The 23,206-nt window shown below is 36.4% G+C and overlaps 1 protein-coding gene across 1 annotated transcript in view; it reads right to left on the reverse strand.

The window, feature by feature from the left end:
* Positions 1-23,206, reverse strand: part of VPS13B (vacuolar protein sorting 13 homolog B) — a 611,735-nt gene that overhangs the window by 169,249 nt on the left and 419,280 nt on the right. Inside the window, exon 26 of the mRNA XM_080801635.1 lies at positions 20,302-20,439. Within this exon, the coding sequence (XP_080657761.1) occupies positions 20,302-20,439 (138 nt within the window). The remainder of the gene's footprint in view (positions 1-20,301; positions 20,440-23,206) is intronic.

Below are 23,206 nucleotides of genomic sequence, written 5' to 3' on the forward strand. Positions count from 1 at the left end.
TTTGTTGCATTAACTTCTGAGCACTGTGTGAGGAAGGGGCTCGACTTCATTCTTCTTCAGGGAAGTATTTGGTTATACCAGCCCCACACGTTGAAAGGCATTATTTTTGATTTGTAGGTTTTGGAGTACTGAATAAAGCTGGTGGGCAAAATACTTTAGGAGGACTGGATGGTTCAAATGACCCATACATTTATTTGCTCTGCCTCCCTACCCTTTCATGTGGGTTTCCAAATTCTGTGGCCTCACAGTAAATAATACCACCTTTACAGCAATGCAAAAAAGAAGACAATCTTAAGAGACGAAAGGAACAACAGGAAACCGAAACAAAAGCTACAGCAGGAGGAGACCCAAATGTGGTGGCTAGAGCAATCTGCTTTGGTCTGGATTTGTAACATGCAGACTTAAATTAAGAGTCTGAAGTGTTCCTTCTGTAGCCATAGAACCAATTTAGTGATCTATTCAGGAAGTTGCCCAAATGGCCACCTAAGCCAACTGCTGAACCAAAGGGATCCACTTCTCCTAACTGAAGACTGTCAAAGCACTAGTGGGAGGGGATGTATATACACCTGCCATATCTACGGAGAGTTGCTTGACTACTACCTTGATATGGATCCCATCTCAGATATCACTGTGGTCCCAGTGACACAGGAAAAAAACATTTAAACCTCTGTTTTTTTGCCTAATTCACCCTTTGAGACTTAGTCCTTGAGTCAGTTCCTTCAGAAGTCTTTCTTGACCCTGCGGCCAAGGAAGATGCTGCCCATCCTCTGCTTCCAGAATACCCTGTGCACCGTGGCTTGTCAGCCACCTATTTATATATTTTTAGAGTTAACTTCTTATGTATCTGTCCCAGGCCAGTGAACTGTGAGCTCCTGGACAGTATGGGCTCTCCTACATCTTAGTATTCTGAGTGCCTAAGCTACTGTCTAGTCCAGTCTAGTACAGTGAGTAAGTACTAAACTAAGTGGGTATTTAATGATGTGATGAAGGAAAAAAATGAATGAGTTTTTCCTTTCTATTGAACTCTCTTAGGCTCATCAAATCATTTTATCTAAAACATTCCATTTATTCCTCTTGGACCTACGCTATTCCCTGTCTCAGTTAATGGCTCTATAATCTACCAGGTGACTCAAATCAGAAATCTGATTTTTTTTTTAACCCATTTCATGTTCTTTTCCTGGTCCAAATCCACTCAAAGATTAAGTTCTGTCAATTTTACTTCCAAAATATTGCTTGAATCCAATCTCCTCTCCAGCATTCCAGCCAGTCCCCATTTTTTCCCTTCATGGCTTTGATATTGTTCAACTATTATAAAACCTCCTGAATGATTTCTCTGTCTAGACCAATTCCCACTAATATAGTCTCTAGAGTAATTTCCAAATGATTTGCTTCAAATGCAATCCTGACTGGCTCACTCCTATTTAAAACTCTCTATTGGCTCTTCTTTACCTATGGTATAAAAGACCAAGCTCCTTTTAGAATGGAAAAAAAGGCCCTGCCTTTCTTTATCTGCCACCATTGCCCACCTCACACAATAAGGTTCCAGAAATATCAGAGTTTATAGAGCCTGCTTCTCCCAGCTCCTGCTATGTCATACCACTAGGCCTTTGTTCATGTTGCTCCTTTTCTACTGTACCCTTTCTTCACCTAATGCTGAATGTTCAGGGTACTGCTCAGCATTTTCTGCAGAAGTTGGTCCACAAAGCTGGCCTTGCACAAGTATCTTTTTGTGAGATTGTATCTGCCGCCAATCAACAAGTTCTGTGAGTGCCTATTTTTTATCATTAATATGCAGCACTGGGCCTCCAACTCAGCACAAGTAAATGTCTGGTCACTTTATGCAGGAGCACCCCAGAACATTCTAATCTGGTTCTGTCGTAGGCAGAATTCTAAAGATGACTCACCTGCCCGAGTCCTCTCCCTTAGTGATCAAATCACACACTACTTTAGGTACTGCTGTGCTATGAAGGGATTTTATAGTTGTGATAAAAAGCCTAGGCCAGTTGAATTTCAGCCAGAAATGATTTGGTAGGCCTAAATATATAAACCCTTGAAAAGGCATATGAAGGAGGCAGAAAGGGAAGTCAGAGACATCTGAAGCCTGAGAAGGGCACTATTATATGCCATTGCTGCTTTGAGGTTGAGGGGGGTCAGGTGAGAAGGAATGAGTGGCTCCTGAACTGAGAGGTAGCCAACAGCTATCAAGGAGTTAGGGACCTCGATCCTACAACTATAAGGAACTGGATTATGCAAACAACTAGACCGAGTTTCTTCTCTAGAGCCTCCAGATTAGAGTCCAGCCCAACTGACACCCTGATTTTCGCCTGGTGAGATTCTGAGCAGAGAATCCTGCTGTACCTGCCTGGATTTCTGACCTAGAGGACTGTGAGATAATAATTTCATGTTGCTGCAAGCCACTACATTTGTGCTTAATCTGTTATTCATCAACAGAAAACAAACACAAATCCCACAACATATTTACTCACATGACATTCTGAGTTTCTAATGTGAGTATAAATGAAGTTTCAAGGCTTAGGAATGTTTGCCTCAGCTTTTTTATGAACCTTTTCTTCCAAAGCAAAAACATCTAATATACTTTGCACTTTGCTAGTTGCCAGTTCCCTTTAAAAAAAAAAAATTTAAGGATACCAGGGAAGATAGAATCCTGTACCTCCCACTCTATGCAGATCCAAAAGCAGAGAGAATGCAATTATAAAACCTAAAAACAGAGTAGTTATTGGAGGACACGGAAAAGTAAAGGTAACAAAAGACTGCAGAAGATGATCAGAGTGAAAAATACTACCAAAATGGAGGTGAGTTTGTCATTTTTCCTTCTGTATCCCACAGTCTATGCTAAACGCAGTTCAAAACCTAAAAGCTGGCATAAGGTACGGACAGAGTACTAGGAGAAACCCTCTATTTCTGGCTTCAGAAAATGGGAAGAGAATTCCTAATGCTCACAACAAGGACTATGAAAATCCTTCTTTTCCTTCTTTTCTTCATTTTCTTGTGCCACAGAAAATAGAAGAGGAAAGAATATTACTCAACCCATTTTATGAAACCATCAGTATTGATACTAAGACCAGAAAAGACAGTAAAACTATAGACCTTAAGAACAGAGACATAAAAATCCTCAAAAAAAGCTAGAAATCAAACCAGCAACATGTAAAACTCATAATATACTATGACCAACAGGTGTTTATGCCAGGAGTACAAGGTTGGCTCAATATTAGAAAATCAATCAAAGTAATGATGGTAACAGTTTAAAAAACAAAAAGATCATACTAATTGATGCAGAAAAAGTTTGAAAAATTCAGTATCCATTTATGGTAAGAACTCTTAATAAAGTACCAGTAGAGGGGAGCTTCCTTAACCTGATGAAGTTCATAGATGAAAACCTACAGCTAACATCATACTTAATCATGAAGGATCAAGTACTTTTCCCCTAAGATCAGAAACAAGGCAAGGATATGCATTCTTACTATTCATACTCTACATAATGCTAAATAATATTAAATATTCTACCCCATGCAATAAGGCAAGAAAAAGAAATAAAAGGCATAAAGACTGGGAGGGAAAAAATGTTTATTCACAGATGACATGATTGCTCATGTAGAAAACTCCAAGGAATATATAGAAAAACTCCTTGAATTTATAAATAAAATTTGGCAAGATTTTAGAATACAAGATCACCATACAAAAACTAATTCCATTTCTACAAACCACAGTGTCAGTTGGAATAAAAATTTTTTTAAAAAATTACACTTATAATAGCTCTAAATAAAATAAATACTTAGGTATAATTCTAATAAAATACATACAGGTATGTATGCTGAACACTACAAAATGCTAATGAAATATCAAAAAAGATGTAAGTAAATGGAGACATAATCTACATATATTCATGGCTGAAAGACTCAACATAATAAAGATGTCAATCTTCTTCTGACTGATCAACAGATTTGGAAAAATTCCAATCAAAATCCCAGCAATATTTATTCAGATATAGAAAAGCTGATTATAAAATTTTTACAGGACAGCAAACTAGAATACCCAAAACACTTTTGAAAAAGAAAAGCAACACTGGAGGACTTAAAAGATTTTAAAACTTAGCATGAAGCTCACCAGGATCAAGACAGTATAGTCTTGAAGGGATACACATATGTCAGTGGAACAAAACAGAGAGTACAAAAATATAGTCCAAACAAAAACTGTCAAATGATTTTTGGAAAAGGTGCAAAGGCAGTTAAATGAAGAAAGGATAGTTTCACTAACAAATAGTGTTGGCCACCCATAGGCAAAAAAAAAAAAAAAAAAAAAAAAAAAAAGAAAAAGAAAAAGAAAAAAGAAAAAACAAAGTGCCTGAACCCAACCTTATACCTTACATAAAATTAACTCAGGGGGCACCTGGGTGGCTCAGTGGGTTAAGCCTCTGCCTTCAGCTCAGGTCATGATCTCAGGGTCCTGGGATGGAGCCCCGCATTGGGCTCTCTGTTCAGCAGGGAGCCTGCCTCCCCCCCCACCCCTCTGCCTGCCTCTCTGTCTACTTGTGATCTCTCTCTCCTTGCCAAATAAATAAATAAAATCTTTAAAAAAAAATTAACTCAGAATGGATCAAAGATCATGGATCTAAACGCAAAATGTAAAATTACAACACTTTACATAAAAACAGAGGAGAAAATCTTCGAGTCTTGGAATTAGGCAGGGTTCTTCTATGCAGTACCAAAAACCAAGATTCAATAAAAAAAAAGTAAAAATTGGACTTCATAACTAAAAACTTTTGCTCTGTAAAAAGTAGTAGTAAGAGAATGAAAAGAACAAGCTATATACTGGGAGAAAATATTAGCCAACTGCTTATCTTACAAAAGATTTGTATCCAAAATAAAGATCTTTCAAAATTCAGTAATAGGGAACAAACAGCCTAATTTTACAATGGGCAAAAGACCTGAATAGACACTTCACTGAAGAGGATATATTCATGGCAGATAAACACATACAAAGATGCCCAACATCATTAGTCATCAGAAAAGTAAAATTAAAATGACAATGGGACATCTATTAGAATGACTAAAATAAAAAATACTGACAATATGAAGTGCAGTAGAGAGGCTGGAGCTAGTGGGATTCTCATGCACTGCTGGTGGGAATGCCAAATGATACATCCACTCCAGAAAACATTTTAGCAGTTTCATATATGATCTACATAACCCACCAATCCCACACCTAGGCATTTATCATAAAGGAATGAAAACTTAGGTGCACACAATTTACACACAAACGTTTGAGGTAGCTCTATTCATAATCACTAAAATTGGAAATCATTTTGATGCCCTTCAATGGATGAATTGTTAAACTGTGGTACATCCACATGATGGAATACTACTCAGCAATAAAAAGGGATATACTATTGATAAATGCAACACCTTGGGTGAATCTCAGAGGCAGTATGTAAGCAAAAGAAGCCAGTCTGAAAAGGTTATAGGCTATGGGATTCCATTTGTATGACATTCCTTAAAAGGCAAAATAAGCAAACAAAACCTCTTAAAGTGATGGAGAGCAGTGGTTATCACAGATTAGGGCTTGGGGGAGGGTATGATTATGAAGAAATACGGTGAGAAGTTTTTTTTTTTGGATAGAACCATTCAATATCTTGATTGTGCTGGTAGTCATGTATATCCACATACGTATTAAAATTCATAGAACTGTACACCAAAAAAGGATTTCACTGCAAATTAATTTAAAAAAAATGTTATTTCAGTGACTTTGTCATATGCATGATAGAATAATTTTTTTTCCACTTCATTTCATTAGTTTTTAGTCTCATGTGTTCCTCAAAAGGCCAAACAGCTTGAATATGTCCATGGCTCTTATATGTAGGGGAAGCCCACGTTAGGCCTATGTGTTAACCAAATGTGTACTAGGTTAGTTTTTGAGGTTTGATTTCCACTCTCCATGGCCCCTCCAACAAGGGAGTAGAACATTGTTGGTGGCCCTTCTGTAGAAGGTGAAAAAAATGGAATGCTGTTCTTATATATTAGGGAAGCCACAGGACACTTCTTGATCTTACTAACACCAAATGAGGCATATTAAAATTAGGGGCTTTAAAGCTAGACTAGAATCAGTTAAGCTGGTAAAACTCAAAAGCACAGGTCAGTTTGGTGCTATCTAAAATAGGTTAATTCACAACTGAGAATATATTCTTTCATAGGACCTAGTTTGTATTATAAAATGCATTTTAAAAGAAGGGTTCATTTTGTCAGTAGAGTTCAAATGCTGGTAATTCAAAGAAAGAAATGTGTACTAAAATCTAATTATATTCTTGAATTTCAACTATGAATCTATTTGAGTACATTACTGACCTTATTTTTATCAAGTATAACCACTTTGACTAGTCTGAAATCAGAAAGATCCACTTTCCTAAGCAACAGTAAGGACAGCCCACAATACATACTGCATACAACTCTAACGGCCACAAACAGAGATGGCAAGTATATAATTAATACAGTTGCCCATCTTGTCCTATCTTTAAAAGTCATGAATCTCTATTAGGTCACTAATTTATACATAACAATTAATCAGGACTCAAACCAGTGGATTGGTCAAGGAGGGCTTCTTCTTTGGACTCTTCGTTCGCTTGACTTATCCTTCCTGGGGAGTCATGTCAAAACTGATGTATACATCAAAACTTCATTCTTTGGGTGATCTTAAACCTAGGAGTACAATCTCACAGTCACTGAACAGCAGCTGGTGAAAGTTTTCATAAAGTTCAAAACTCTAATAGAAGTATATATACATAGCAAAAGACAGCTGTTGTTCACTTTTTATAAGAAACAAATCGAGATTTAGAACATTTAAGTAATTCACCTTAAAAAAATTTTTTTTGTATGTTTGTTTGCATATGGTGTAACATCTCAGCAGGGTGCCCCCCACTGGCACATGCAGTCCCATTTGGACAAGCTGGAGAGTGCTATAAAGCCAAGAGCCCTAAAAGCAGAGCGAAAATGAGGCTACTCGTAATACCAGGTATTCCTTTCAAAAGTACCAGCTGCACCAAGAGACAGGAAGCATGTACCAGAATGAAAAGCACCACAAATGAAATACTGCCTGTTACGGTTTGGGTAAAGTCCATCAACATGTATGAATCCTTCAACTAAAATCATGAAGTTACTGTCATATACGAAAGTGTTACAAATTTGTACTGTTACATTTATTACCCACCCAGTGCCTTTAAAACTTTCACATCCTTGAACTAGCAATCACTTTTTTGGGTAGAAAAATTAGTGCCTTTATTATAAATAGTTTCAGTTTCATAATGAAAGGAAGATGATTTTTACAAATGGGAAAATTATGCAACAAAAGAGTCTGGCATTTTTAAACAAAAAAATGAGCAATGCAGTTTGTTATTTTCTAGTATTTATACTTGAAAAGTGATGAAAAGCATTAACTTCATTATTAAGATGAAAACAGTAATAAAAATGGACTAGAAAAGTCTTCTTCAATAGAGACACAGTGGGAGCTATATAATATTTTACAGGAACTGCAATTATACCTGGATAAAGAACCAGCCATAAATTGTCAATGTGGATTTTATTCCAGTTATTATCAGATTGTTTTAAAAGGTTTAGAATTTTTTCATAATCCTCATCAAATTTTAATAAATGGATTACTTTCAAAGTTCAGGTTTTAAGAATATGCAGTAATAGAGAATCTTCCAGCTGAGTCATCTGTTCCTTTGCCAGATATAATTTCTCATCATCCCCAGAACACAGTCTATATCTTTAAGTTACCAAGCAAACCCATGCCTGTCAATTATCAGATTCTAATCACCCTTCAAAACTTTCTGAACAGCTACCAGGAAACGGAATGATGAGATGACTATTGAGTTAAAAGGAGATTAGACAAATACAAATAAATTACACTTATTTTATGCTCCCATCACCCTAGGAGATGACTTAATACTGAAAGGAAAAGAATCATATTGTAGTAATGAAATCAGAGAGCGAATTCAAGCCCCAGAGGTGATTCCCCTAAGTTTATGTTAATACACACCTTGTGGGGGACCAAACATCAACTGGAAAAGTTTCCTGAAAACTGTTCCAGCTATTTTCTCATTTAAAATGTTCCAACTTTACTTGACCCATTAGTCATCATATTACTTACATTTATGATGTATTTTGAAATCTATTACCAAAAACCCAATGGATTCAATATGGCTTGTTATACCCAAATCATAACATTTATGAAAGAAAACTTCTTTGTTAAGTGTTTCTTCCTTTGGAATTTTATTTGTAAGAGACACTTTTTTTTTTTTTTTAAAGACCAGCAAGGCTTGCTCAGTAAACAGTACATATGTGGTGGTGGCTATGTATAGGCACAGGTATGATGGTGCTTCCTACCCCCTACCCCCATTTTAGAGAGGTAAATGCAAAACAGAACAAATCTGTAATCACCCTTGACTTTATGAATTATAGTATCTCTAATAAAAAACATTTTTTGTTATTAGGTCATAGAACATTTTTTTCTTATTTAGCAATTCAAATTCAGATTTTTATGACAGTGTCCAAGTAAACATACTCCTGATGATAATGGACAGTGGAGACTGAGTATTCACAGGTGTGAGAACTAGAAAACCTGGAAAGTTGCCCAAGACAGTGAGATCAATGTATCTTTATTGAAGGTGTGAAGTGTAAAGACCTCAGCGGTGGCAGATGTGAGTAGTCCAGTTAACAATGGCAGACCAAAGCAACTGGGAATAAGCTGTCCCACATGCCATTGAGGAGGCTCAGAGACATGGCCTGACACATGTTCTTATCCCGGTCAGCTGGGGCAGTTCACAGTGCTGACACCTGGGATGTGGGCATCATCACCACCAGCATCATTCTCGTACACATATTCTTATGATCAGGCATTGACTTTTTTGACAACATTTTATCCCCCCTCTCCAATCACAACATAAATGCTCTGATTATAGGGTAAATGTACTGGTTTTCTAAAATGAGTATATTAAATTGAACTTCTCTAAATGAATTTCTCTCTTTAAACAGTCATCAAAAAGGGCTAAGTGTGGGACGCCTGGGTGGCTCAGTCGGTTAAGCTGCTGCCTTCGGCTCAAGTCATGATTCCAGGGTCCTGGGATTGAGTCCACATTGGGCTCCTTGCTCAGCAGGGAGCCTGCTTCTCTCTCTGCTTCTGCCTGCTACTCCGCCCGCTTGTGCGCTTGCACACACACGCTCTCTCTCTCTCTCTCCCCGACAAATAAATAAATAAAATCTCAAAAAAAAAAAAAAAAGAGCTAAGCATATTCTATTGCTCTAATAATTTTGGCAGCTCTTTTGATGTCTATGCCCTTTCTTTTTCTCTTTTGCTTTTCTCAGTGATGGTTTGTACTCATCCTGGGTTGGAGAAAGCAGAGCTACTTTTTGGGAAGAGCCAAATTTTGTTTTGCGATAAGGGAACAAAGATCCCACAGTAAGGGAAGATTAAAAACACGAAGAATCCAATTTCTAGAGACTCCCACTTCCAATGATGAGATAATTGGAGTAGCATTAAAAATAATGACATCAGAATAATACCAAGCAACAACTAATTGGCTACCAATGGAATATACTAGAAAAATAATTCATTTCCCCCAGCTTTATTAAGATACAAATGAAAAATGACATTTTAAGTTATTTAGAGTATACATTATGATGATCTGATACATGCATACATTGTAAAAAAAAGTTTTTCTCTTCTAGAAAATCAACTTATTCTAAAAAAACTCATTTTAAATAAAGGAACAGAACTCAGTATTTATCTTACCTTCCTTAGATGAGTAATAGTATTGAGTAAACAATTAGTAGATGAAGGAATATTTCTTTTAAGTATTTTAGTTAGTTAATACATGGACAAGGACTGTTAGTATGAAAATATTACTGTTTGTAATCTCCAATGAAATCAGGCATTTAGTCAATGGCCTTTAACATCACAAAAAGAGACCTTCGGATATTATGTGCTCTCTGATGCAACAACCCAAACCCTTTTACAGAACAGTCTTACTAAAAAAAACAACAATAATAAGCAAACTTGAATAGGTTAAACCAACTACAAATTTTCATGTAGCAAATACAGAAGACAGGGGAATAGACAAAATCCAAACTGTGATGGGGGTGCCTGGGTGGGTCAGTCAGTTAAGGGTCTGATTCTTTTTTTTTTTTTTTTAAGATTTTATTTATTTATTTGACAGACAGAGAGCACTAGTAGGCAGAGAGGCAGGCAGAGAGAGGGAAACAGGCTCCCAGCTGAGCAGAGAGCCTGACGCGGGGATCGATCCCAGGACCCTGGGATCATGACCTGAGCCGAAGGTCATGACATCATGACATCATGATCATGATGTCAAGCTGTTCTGCCCACTGAGCCACCCAGGCGCCCCTAAGGGTCTGATTCTTGATTTCGTCTCAGGTCATGATCTCAGGACTGTGAGGTAGAGCCCTGTGTGGGGCTCTGCACTCAGTGGGGAGTCTATTTGGGATTCTCTCTCCCTCTCCCTCTACCCCTCTCTCAGCTCACTCTCTCTCTCTCAACTAAATAGCTAAATACAATCTGTGGTAAGCTCTATAAGATAAATGATCTGGCTTCTTCAATATATAAATTACAAGAGATGAAAAATGATAGAGGAGAAAACCTAACAATTAAAAGAAACTAGAAAGACATATCAACCAATAGTCATTCGCAGAACATACGTGGCTTCTGCCTAAAAAAAAAATCCCAAGAAATACGCATGCACACAAACACCCACACATCCACATACATTTTTCCCCTTCCCCTCTCTGCACACATTATCATATGTATGAGATAACTGGAAATTTGAACACTGACTACATATCTGATAACACTGAAGAATGATTATCTTCATGTTTGATAATAGTATTGTGGTCATGTTTTTAAAAGTTCTTATATTACAGAGATACATAATACTGAAATATTACAGATGATATATGATGCATGGGATTCGCTTCAAAATAATACAGAAGGTGAGGAAGTGGTGTACTAAGAAACAATACTGCCCACAGCTGACAATTACTTATGTAGTATACTTTTGTATATATTTGAAAATTTCCATGATATAAAAGTTAAAAAAGACACAGAGATGAGAATGAAAAAGTCACATTGGAACATGATGTCAAGCTGTTCTGCCTCCAAACCATCATACCCTCTTGTCCCTCTTCAACTTCAATAGGTGATCTTGCTTCTAACTTCAGGGAGAAAGTTAAAGCCATTACATTTCCACCAATTTCTTGCTGACAAACTAAAAAACTACCTGCATATGCCCCTTTCCAATTCCCTTCCTTAACCTGTTATGTAAATTAGAGAATCTCTTGCTTCTCTAATTTAGAACTGGGTCTTTCAAATATGTATTAGATTCTTCTCCTTCCCTCTTTCTTTTTTTTTTTTAAGATTTTATTTTATTTATTTGACAGAGAGAGATAGAGAGAGAGATCACAAGTAGGCAGAGCGGCAGGCGGGGGTTGGGGGGGGAGCAGGCTCCCTGCTGAGCAGAGAGCCCGATGAGGGGCTCGATCCCAGGACCCTGAGACCACAACCTGAGCCAAAGGCAGAGGCTTTAACCCACTGAGCCACCCAGGCGCCCCGTCCTTCCCTCTTTCTTAGGCACCACATTGATCTTTTCTCTTTTTTAGTTTACCTAATTCTTCTCTCAACTGGATTCCTCTTGTGAATATTTAAATATGAGAATACCCAAGTTCCTTTCATCATAAAAACAAAATCCCGACCATGATCCCAGGTGTTCCTTCATATACTACCCTTTATTACTACTCTTCACAAACTTCTTGAAGGAATTATTTATACTCTCGGCTTCTACTATTTTTTTTCCTTCCCATTTACCTCAATGCATTCTAGACTATAAAATTTAGTTAATTTAATAATAAAATTAATTTTATATTCATAAAAATTCCGCTAGACTCTGCTTTTCCTCCTCCTCGTTATTGTTGTATAGTAGAGAGTATTAATGATTTGGCTTCTTGGACATTATGCTTTTCAAATTCTCCTGTTAGCCCACAGTTTCCTCCTGGCCAGTAAAATCCTGATTGGACTTCCTCAAGATGCAGTCTTAGGTTCTCTTCTCTACTTCCCCTCTACTCTTCTCTTGAGTAATCTCTCATCCAGGCCCATGGCTTGACTTAGAATCTATATCCCAAAGACTCTAAAACATTCAATCCTTTATCACTGGTCTTCATCTTGTGAGCCCCAGATCTGTATGAATGACTGCCACAAACTCAACATATCCAGGACAAGCTTGCTTGACAGCAAGCTCTCTGGCATCTCTTCTTATAAGTGTATTATCCCATCATGAGGGAGCCACCATCCTCATGACTTCATCTAAACCTAATTAACTCCCAAAGGCCCCATCTCCATATACCATCATAGTGGATATTAGAATTTCAACACATGAACTTTGTGGGGACAAACCACCATCCATCCAGTTAGACCAGTCAGAGACCCAGAAGCCATGTTTTTCTCCCTTACCCACTATCTCCCTACTCCATTACCATGGTATGTAGATTTTGCCTTCCTAATATCTACCAATTCTTTCACTTTTCCCTATTTCTTATCACCATCCCCTGATCCGACATGTAATTACGTCTTTCCAGTACTACTGCAATATTCTCCTGACTGCTCCCTTGCATCTACTTTAGACCCTATTAGTGTTCTCCACCCTGCAAATAGTTATTTTTTCAAAATGCAGATATAACCATATCAACACACACACCTCCTCCCCCCTCCCCCACCACATACATGTCCTGCTGACAGCTCTTTGATGATTCCTCACCACTCTTAAGATAAAAATCCCCAAATCCTTCATTATGGTCAGTAAGGCCTGGTCTCTGCCTCTCTTTATAGTCTTACCTCATAGCACTGGTTCCCTCACTCCTCCCTGTTTTCATTTCCTGTAATCTGACATGATGCCTCTCTCCACCCTGTCTTTTGCACATATCCTCCAAGAAATCCACTCGCCCCTCTGAGGTCCTTGGTCAACTCCCTTGTATGCTGTGCAAACCAGCCGCAGGGTCAGTTACTCTGGGAAGCCTTCCTGAACCTCTAATGAATCCACAGAACTTCACGACACATATATTGGTTTATCATTATATGTTACTTTGCATGACAATTTCGCCAATAAACTCTGTCTTTTCTATCCAATTATGTGCATTTCTTGAGAGAAGGCACTGCTTAGAACAACACTGGGCATACTGCAATTGCTCACAATATCTGGTGTGAAAAAAAATGAAGAGTTCCGTTAGGGATTACAGCCATCATTTTAGAACTTAAAGGAATCTTAATATAGCTCTCCTATAGAAGAAAATACTGAGGCTCAAAGAAGTAAAATAATCTTACTTAGGATCACCTGCTTAGTGACAGCTAAACCAGATGATGCCAGATTACAGAGAGCCTTTAGGGCTGAGGAGAGCTTTGACCAGATGAACTGAGGGAGCTGGGTGGTCAACATCATAGGAGTTTGGCACGGGAGGCTCATTTAGCAAGGGCACAGGGGACAACAGGATTCGTGAGTAAAAGGAGAATCTGGAGGGAAGGCTGCCAGTAAACAGACCGAGGAAGTCAACAGGGCATAAACCTAAACTACGGAGGTAGTAAACATAATGGAGGACCATTTCAAGGGAAAAATGAAGAGGACCTAAAATTAAAAAGAAAAAAGGATGAACCAAAAGTGATAGTAAAATTGTGAGAAAACATGACTGGAATAATGTTGCTATCACTAGCACATGTAAAGAAATTTGAAGACTATACCTAAGGGCAGGGATGAATAAAGAGAGGAGAGAAAAATGGTTTAATTTAATGCAAACATACTGAATTTTAAATAACTAAACACATCTAATGGGCAGATGGGGAAACAGTTCTGGAGTTGAATAAGCCAAAACCAGAGCTAGGCATTTGGGAGTTCTTAGCATAAAAGGGACAGCTGAGCTTACTGTCTATAGAGAGATGGACAGAAGGCCCCGCACTGTGTCCCCGGGAAAGGCACAGGTTGGAGAGGAAGAAGACCTGCATGCAAGCACAAAGTTGCAAGGCTACAGTCAGGAGAAGCCATTAATGTTCTCTTTTTCTTCCACCTTCGCCTGCTGCATGATCCTAGAAAGATATCCCCTCAATTACCCTCATTCTCTTCAGTAGAAGAAATAATCCTGACAGAATTGGACCACATGAAGAAATAAGGAGTCTAAGTAATTGACATACCACTGAGTTCCCTGCAGGAGACCTTGTATTGCCTCTTACCATCTGGCCACACCCACAACCAGCTTCCGTGACTCTTCCAGTCCCATTACTTAGCCAAGTATAGTCCCCTGGAGCCATGGTCACCCAACTTTCAAAGAAGACTTCAAGTCCCCTCACTGTATAGTGTTGGTAAGAAAATTAATACGGCTTCCTGGTTATACAGTGAAAAATCTGGTATTAAAATCATGTTGTTATAGGAGTAAAAGAAAAACATTTAAAAATTAGAAGTCATCCACTTTTCTCATTTCTTCCAAAGGTACAAGTTAGAGTTGAAAAAATAAGGTTGAAATAATGAAAGGCCATCTTGGGTCTCAAAATTCTTGGTCCTTTCCCTATTTGACACCCTGACATCAAGTTTACCATTTCATTTCGGTAAATCAGGGGGAAAATGAACTATGATAATGTAATGCTGATGCTGTAAATTGGAACCCATAAAACTGGGGAAATGTAAAAGTCAAGGTTCCTATTGTTTTATTAACTGGTTTACATTTCTTAAATGTAGAAGATAGCTTGCAAGTAAAAGTGAATTATTAAGACAGAGACAGAACTCGAGGGCCTGGGCCTTGGCTCCATTTCTGGAAAGAGAAAAGAGGCAAAGGGTTAACTATCAGGGAAGCATGAAGAGAAATTAATTAAAATGAGCTCCTTAAGATGCTTTCTATCACACTGAAATCTTCTTGTGTTTAAATATTCTGTTACTTCATCTTTATTTTCCACTCCAGAAAATGTCAAGAGATTATTTGGGTCATCCTTTTTAGGTACCTTAATTCCTCTGAACAAGTACTTTCAAGATATATCTGAATTAATCCCCACTGAGTAATGAATTCAGTAGTAAAAGAATATAAAAGCAGAATTCACCAAGAAAAATAAAAACATTTTAAAAATACACATCTGGAGGTAAATAGCTTAAAATCTCTGTCTATTTACATAAACCTATTTGAATGGTGTGATACTGTATCTGAGTTTTTTAAAGTAATATTTTACATTATTTAATAGGTATATATTAAAATATGTATATATTTTCATTCAAATCAAGGAAGTTTATGCAAATAGGATTATACTAAGATGTTCAGAAATTCTGTAAAAATACAAATTAGAATCACAACCTATAAAACAGTAAGTTAATCCATAAAACATAAGAAAAGTGTTTAAAATAGGATCACAATCCATTAACGGTCAAATTTTTAAAACAAGAATCAAATAAAACCAGAGCTGAAACCAATCCAAAGCCAGAATGAAATTAAAATGACATGAAAACTATACAGGCAAATTAATGAGGTTAAACAGGGAGAGGCTAAAGAAATGATTTTATTAAAAGAAAAAGATTTTAGCGGTTATATATTTCATCTAGAAACACCAGTATACCGTATACTAAAATAAATGTGAAATTGCAGTCATAACCGTGTTTGATGCAACCCTATTACTTAAATTATATGAAGATTGCAGTATGATAATTAATTTATAAGAAAACATAAATGATGTGGTAATGTTCTCTCAGTTTGGCACAAATTTTTCTTTGTTGTCATTTAAATGTCATTTCATTAAATGTCATAATAGTGACAGTGTTCAAAAATATGTCTGCAAAGGAACAATGAAAAAAATACCAGGGAGCTCAAATGTTTTTACAAATGACCCTGAGTTAATTAGAAAAATATGCACCCTTCCCAGTTCTTCTTCTCACGTGTCAGCTCTCATTAAATTAAAAAAATTTTTTTCTCATTTCAAAGTTAAGGAATCCTATGGTTAACAAAACTTTTAAACTGGGATCAAGTGGGCACATTCCTACGTTTTTGTATGATGTCATACCAAGCAGTTCACAGCTGAATTTGAATTTGCAAGAACTATGAATGATTTTTCAATATAAGAAGTATCTGATCTAATGCTAATTTTTTCTCTATAGGCTAACTGTGCTGGGAACAGGTGGCCCTGCTTTCAATTACAGGGGGCTAGCATGCCAGTGTGAGGCCTGGATTAGTTCACCTTCTCACGGGGAATTCTCCTCGGTTGGGAATGGATTTATTATGGCTTCACACATGGAATAGAGCTCATGTCAGCTGAGGGCAGTGACACATCATATGATTCAAATTAACCTGCTGTGGACTGTTCCGCAGGGCTTAGATTGTGTATTAAAATGACGACATTTTAAAAACAGCTTGAAAGAAACCAGGATTGCTGAACTGCAATGGTTCCAATTTGTTCCAACTAATCTATCACCTGCTGGAGATATTATTCTAGCGGGTTTCTGGTAGCTGCTGCTTTCCAGGTTTCTCCAAGCCACTGACCTTGCTAATGGGTACAACTGTTGCCTCTGAAGGAAGGAGACGGGGGTGAGAGAGCTTTGAAGGGCTTTTTGATGTAGAAGTTGGGACCTACTATTTGCTCTAAGGTACTATTAAGTGAACAGAGGAAATAAGGGAATACTCAAGAACTCTGAATTATTTTTCCAAAAACAAGTGCTAAAGCGCAGCATTTGTATCACATTGTTTAGATAAATAATCCCTGCAAAATAAATCTGTATGGCTGAATTCAAAAGCTGTTAAGTTTGCGCCTTAAGAAGAAAACCCAAGGTTAGGTAGTTATAATCAGTATTTCCTGTGTTCTTCAGGGTCGTAACTTTTATTGCTCCTGAAATGTTAATTCAGGAGCAAGGAAAGAATAAGTGTAAATATACCATTTTAGAGCTGTAGCATAAAACTCTGGGAATGTTACTTAAATAGGATGTGCATCTAGATTAAAAAAACTAACGGTAGCAAAAGATTCTTAATGATAACACCACATACAAATCAAAATACTTTATTTTTTTAAAGGAAGGGAATGACATTGGGGAATATTATAAAGCTGAAGCTTGTTCCCATAGTCTCAGCATAAATGATATTCCTCTTAGTATACTATTTTCTAAAATCTGGAAGAAAGAGAATTTTCTTGAGTTGCCAAAAATCTATAAAATAATATAAAAAGTCCTTTATGTGTCCTGTATTTCTATTGATCTCTAAATTAATGTAGAGTGGCAATCTGGCTGTGTAGTAAGAGAATATGACTAATCTATGGACTAACATCTACTTATAGACTTTACGTGAGAAATTATTTGCATTACGGACATTTTTGTCTAAGACAGTAAATTCTGGAGCAGTTTAAAGATGTTAGGTTAGTATGTAGTGGAATCCCACACCACTTGATATACCATTCAAACTAATCTTCCCTCAAAGCAAACTACTCTTGGTTAAAATGTTTTAGAGTATGAAAAACTTAAACCATTAATTAGACACTGTATTTAATTTTTCATAATAAAAGTACAATTTAAAAAAACCACTCATCATTCTTTCTACCATTCCCCTCTCCTGTGCCCCAAAATATCTGCAGTTTGGTCCTCAACAGCTGTGTGTGTGTGTGTGTGTGTGTGTGTGTGTTTGTATCCATTCATTCTTCATTCACTCATGAATCATAAAAGCTTGTTACAAAAGTGTAGTCCCCAGTACTAATCCCACTTTACCTGGGAGCTTGTTAGAAATGTAGAATTTCATTCCTGCCTTCTAGAACTATTAAACCATTTGCATTTTTTGTAAAGATTTTATGTGTTTGTTAGAGCGGACAAGCAGGGGCAACAGCAGACAGAGGGAGAAGCAGGCTCCCTGGTGAGCATGAAGCTCAACATGGGACTTGATCCCAGGACCCTGGGATCATGACCTGAGCTGAAGGCAGACGCTTAACCGACTGAGCCACCCAGGCGTCCCAAACCATTTGCATTTGAACATGTTCACCAGAGATGCTTCAGATGCACACTCAAGTCTGAGAAGCTCTACTATGAAATAACGCTTTCAATCCATTTGTTTAAAAGTTTGAATCTCCAGAAAGATTATCACTCTTATTGAATAAACATAAAATAAGGAATGGCATTTATGTAATGTTTAACTTGAAGTGAAAGAAACACAAAAGTGTATTTATTTTAAAAAATCACATTTCTACTAGTCATATTAAATGCTAGAATTATAAACATGACTTTCCATTCATTTACTGACATTTCTCCTGAAATTCAATTTCTTTGGTTGCCATGAAAATACGGTACACAACTATGGATTTGCAGATCCCATTCTTTAACAAATCAATCAAATATAAACTAGAAATGAACTTTCTAGCCCATGAATGAAAGACTGTGCCTGAAAGCAAAAAAAATCTGAAACTAAAAGAGAAGAGGGAAACCCAAGTTTCTTTCTCACTTCTCCATGAACTAACCATATGTTCTCACCCAAGTTCACCCATTCTAACAAGTTCGGTCTTTTACACGTGAACAACTCTGAAGTCAGGAAGTGCCCTGAAATGTATATAATAAGAAAGCACTGTATCATAGTTTAAATAGCAGATATTTTTTTTCTTGGTACATAAAGTGTTTTTCCTACAATTGATGATGGCTTGGACTCAATGAAATATGGTATTTCACACTCACTAGCCAAGTACTAGGACTCACATTACTCTGAATCTATCCATTACCTCACCCCAAAGGCTTCTTCCAACTTTAATGGCTCTCTTAGCCTTCATCATCAGTTTCTTGCTTTCCTTTGAGTCCTTAAAAGCAAGTCTAGATACCTATAATGATTAGAAATAGTTCTTCATACTTCTACACCTTTTAAATCCCAGCACTGGGAAGAACAGGACCCCAGTGAAAGGCAGTGTAGATGGCTTTAGGCTCTCTTTACTCCATACACACTGACAAGTGGCCTTCCTCAATCTGTGGCTATGGCTCACGAGTGCATTGGTTGGCCATGACACACACTGAACCAGGTCTATGCAGGGATATTTTCACTCATCAAAATTCATGCCTTGCAGAATACTGCTAGAGAACTCAAGACAGTTTAACACCATTGTTTTAAATTTTAAATTAAAATGAAGAAACTAATATTCCTTTGATGACTAATATGTTTTGAAGCAATGTAGGTATAAAATAAAACAAATCAAAATGTAGTAATTTTTGTTAAATAATTAGTTAGATCTCACTGAAGTGAGGGAGGGATAATAATAAAAAGAAGAGGAAGAGGAGCATGACATGAAGGACAGAACAGGAACAAGAAAGAAGAGGAAAAAGAGAAGAGAGGAAAAATCTATGGTTATACTAAAATCAATGTAGTACAGCAGTGATCTAGGTCTTTGCAGTCATAAAGACCTAGGTTTGAATGGCTCCACTGCCATTCCTTCATATTGTTAAGTCTTAACTTCCTAATTCATAAAACAGGGATAATTACAGTGCCTCCTCCTTGGGTCTAGATGAGTATGTAAAGCACTTAGTACCTGGGACTGCTAAACACTCAGTACATTTTGATAACCATATCCATCTACCTAAAACTGAGTGTTAATCTCTAAAGTGCATTGCTAAGTATTTGAAATAAGTATACTTATCTAATCGAATATATCTATGTATACTATTTTATGTATATATATCACGTATCTCATTCATCCACCCAACCACTCATCTATTTTATTCTTTTTGTTCACAGTAAGGAAACTGAGGCATAGGAGATTAGATCAACTGCCTAAGGTCACACAATTAGCAGAAAAGGTAGAAATAAAGTCTTTGGTCTTTGGCTTATAGTCCATTATTCTTTGATAACTACTTTTTGTCAGAACCAAGGAAATTTTTTTCTAAAGATTGTATTTATTTATTTGAGAGAAAGAGCACAAGTTGGGGAAAGGCCAGAGGGAGAGGGAGCAGCAGACTCCCCACTGAGCAGGGAGCCTGACTCCGGGCTTGATCCCAGGACCCCGAGATCATGACCTGAGCCAAAGGCAGATGCTTAACCAACTGAGCCACCTAGGCGCTCCAGACCAAAGGTAATTTTTAACGCATATTAATATTTGTCTTTTAATCTCCAAAATGGGCAGCCTGAGAAGAATACACTTCTGGAAAACAAATGAACTATTTGTCTTTTGCAAGGGATGTCACAATTTCTAACAGACCCTAAGTACATGTTAATATACTCAGATGAAAAAAGTGTATACACATTTGAATTATGACTTTCTTACCTGGTCCATTAAGAAAGTCTTTAATTTGTAGCGTTACCAGGGAGGGTGGAATACCACTTTTGCTGTCTATTTCTCCAGGCACTGTCTGCAGCCAAACTGTGCAGTAATCAAGGGCTTCGGGCAGAGTCTTCCCAGGATCTGAAGGGACAAAATTGAAATTAAAAATGTCAATCACATCACAAACATCTCATTTTGGTGTAAGAACTTAGGCTGACAAACAGGAAGAAAAAATAGTTAAATTCACTTCTGTAACCTCCATTGATTCATCTGTTTGTACATATCCCTGTCACACAAGTACTCGTATGGAAAGAGAAAAGCTCTCTCTCTCTCTCTACACTGGAATGATGAAACCATGTTTTCCAGAACCAGGCCAAAAAGGAAAAGACATTTCAAATCTTAACTCATACTATCTTTGAATGAAGGTAAAGTTTCTGTACTCTGAGCTGCTGCTAATAGTTGTATAGTTGGATTTCTTTCCTTCTTCTTCTTCTTTTTTTTTTTTTTAAACAGGATGTTGGAAACAAATTAAAGAAAAAAAGGAAAAGCTTTTCAGCTTAAAAAAAAAAAGCCAAATATATGTTCAAAGATGCAGTGGATTAGTACTACTTAGGGTCTATTTGATCTGTTTCAGAGTTTTACTGACATTACAATCACTTTTTACTGCTAGGCTTTTGAAGTTAACTTCAGTAGCTTTCCCATAACCTTATTTAATGATAAAGATTGGTCAATCTTTTATTAGTCCCAATTATGACTAAATATTGACTTTTTTCTGTTTTGACTTTTTCTGTTACTGTGTATTTTTTTTACTTTTTTTTCTGGTTTATATAGTATATTCTTTAAAAAGTATTTTTTAGCTATTGGTGAATGCAAACTGAATTTGCTTTTTACTACTTGGCAATCCGGTTTTTATTGAAATAGCTCTTTAAATAAAAACGACTGCTGTATCTTGGCATACAATGTAGTAGGCTTTTTACAAAAAAACTTCTAAATATTCACAGTTTTTCTTTAGTTTCAGGATTATTTTATTCTCTGTGTTTTAATAGCCTCTGAATGTCAATTTTATAGGGATGTTCTTGCCATAGAGTCCATCTATTCCATTTTCAGTCGATTTGAAATGTGTTATTAAAGTGTTATTTATTTTAAGTTTTATTGATTGGATTGCTTTCAAGAATAGCATTTACATACAGTGTATTATATTCAACATATGGTTATATAGTATTACTGTCATATGTGAACTGGGCATATAAATTCTGCCTTGGAATTTGTATTTCTTGACCTTATCATGTGATTCTTATGAAATTTGGCACATATGAACCTTTATGTGATTTCAAAGAAAATACTGAAAGCAATTGATCATGACGTTAGATCTATGTGGTAAAGATCAAACACCAAGCTAGTGCATTCTTCTCTTTTTATATGATCAGTGAATTTAAAGCAGTGAGAATATGCATAGTAGATCCATTACATAGTAACACTATACTATTCTCTCTTTCAAATATAACGGTCAAGTATTGTGAAATAATAGCAAAAGTCTATTGCTGGTAAGTTCTATAATCAATCTGTAGGAGCTATGTAACTTGACAGGACCTGAGTGTCTTCTTCTAGAGTCCCACCTGTGTAGCCATCATCAAGAAGCAGTATTATTAAGTAAATGGTAATGTGCTAGACCTGTATAAGGAGGTTTAATTCTTCACTTTGAAGAGAATACAATCTAGAGAGAGAACAATGACCTAACAGAGAAAACAGACATAAGTGATATAACTAAATAAATAATGGACAGAGAAGAATTAAATTGATGTAGAAATATCCATATGATGTGTAAAAAAGACTGGCAAATAAAACTTAGGATAAACAAAACAAGTTATAGGAATCACATATTCAAACTCGAGTGACAAAAAAGAGATACCATTATACAGAGCTCATACAGTCAATATAGATATTAGTAGAGAAAAATGGGCAGAGGAAAGAATAAGTGATTATTAAATGAAGAAATTAATAAAGAAATAACAGATGAAGAAAACAAGTGTCATATAAACATTTAAAAATATAAACATGAGATACTAAATCTTAGTAATAATCAAAGAAAAATTTTTTTAAATAAGTAGAATTTTTCACATATCAGATAGGCCAAGACTAAAAAATTGATAATGCCTATGTAGCTCGCACACACATGCATACACATGCACACACATACGGGTGTGCGCACACACACTGTAGAATTGCTAATCATAGCAAACAGTAGAAAACAACCTAGACATTCATCAAAGGATTGATGCTTAAATAAACAAAAGTAATCCATAAAATTGTTTAGAAGAATCAAGAAGATCTATATGTACTGACATAATAAGAGCCATTTTATATTGTTAATAGTAAAAAACAAAGTGGGTTAAGCATGTTTTCATAGACTGGCCATTTGAGTCTTCTTCTACAAAATATTTACTCACTCTTTTTTTTTTTTTTATTAGTTAATGAGTGTTAATGTTTGTCACATGTAGAAAGTATTTCCTCTTGGTATGGTAGCTGTCCTTAAAATAAATTCTGATGTTTTTGCAAGCATACTTTTTTATAGATGTGAACAAAAATCTATTAACTTTTATTTAATGGATTTATCCCTAGGTGATTACATATTTTCCTATAGTTTCTTGGAACATTTTTAACATTTTGTTTTTGCCTTTAGCTGTTTAATACTTCTAGAGAGCACTGTTGTATTAAAAATAGGAAAAAATGCTCAGCCTGACAACCAACCATAAGCATGTTAAAGCAAGAGGTTTTTAAATTCATCAGCTTAGTATAAATTAAAATATTGATAATATCTTGGATGGGGGAGAAAGAGGAGAAATGGGTCTTCCTATGTATGGTCAATAAGAGTGTAAATATTTTATTTCTACACAAGTAGGGGAGAGGT

Source organism: Martes martes (genome assembly GCF_963455335.1).
Source record: "Martes martes genome assembly, chromosome: 4".
In the NCBI taxonomy this organism is placed as follows: Eukaryota; Metazoa; Chordata; class Mammalia; order Carnivora; family Mustelidae; genus Martes; species Martes martes.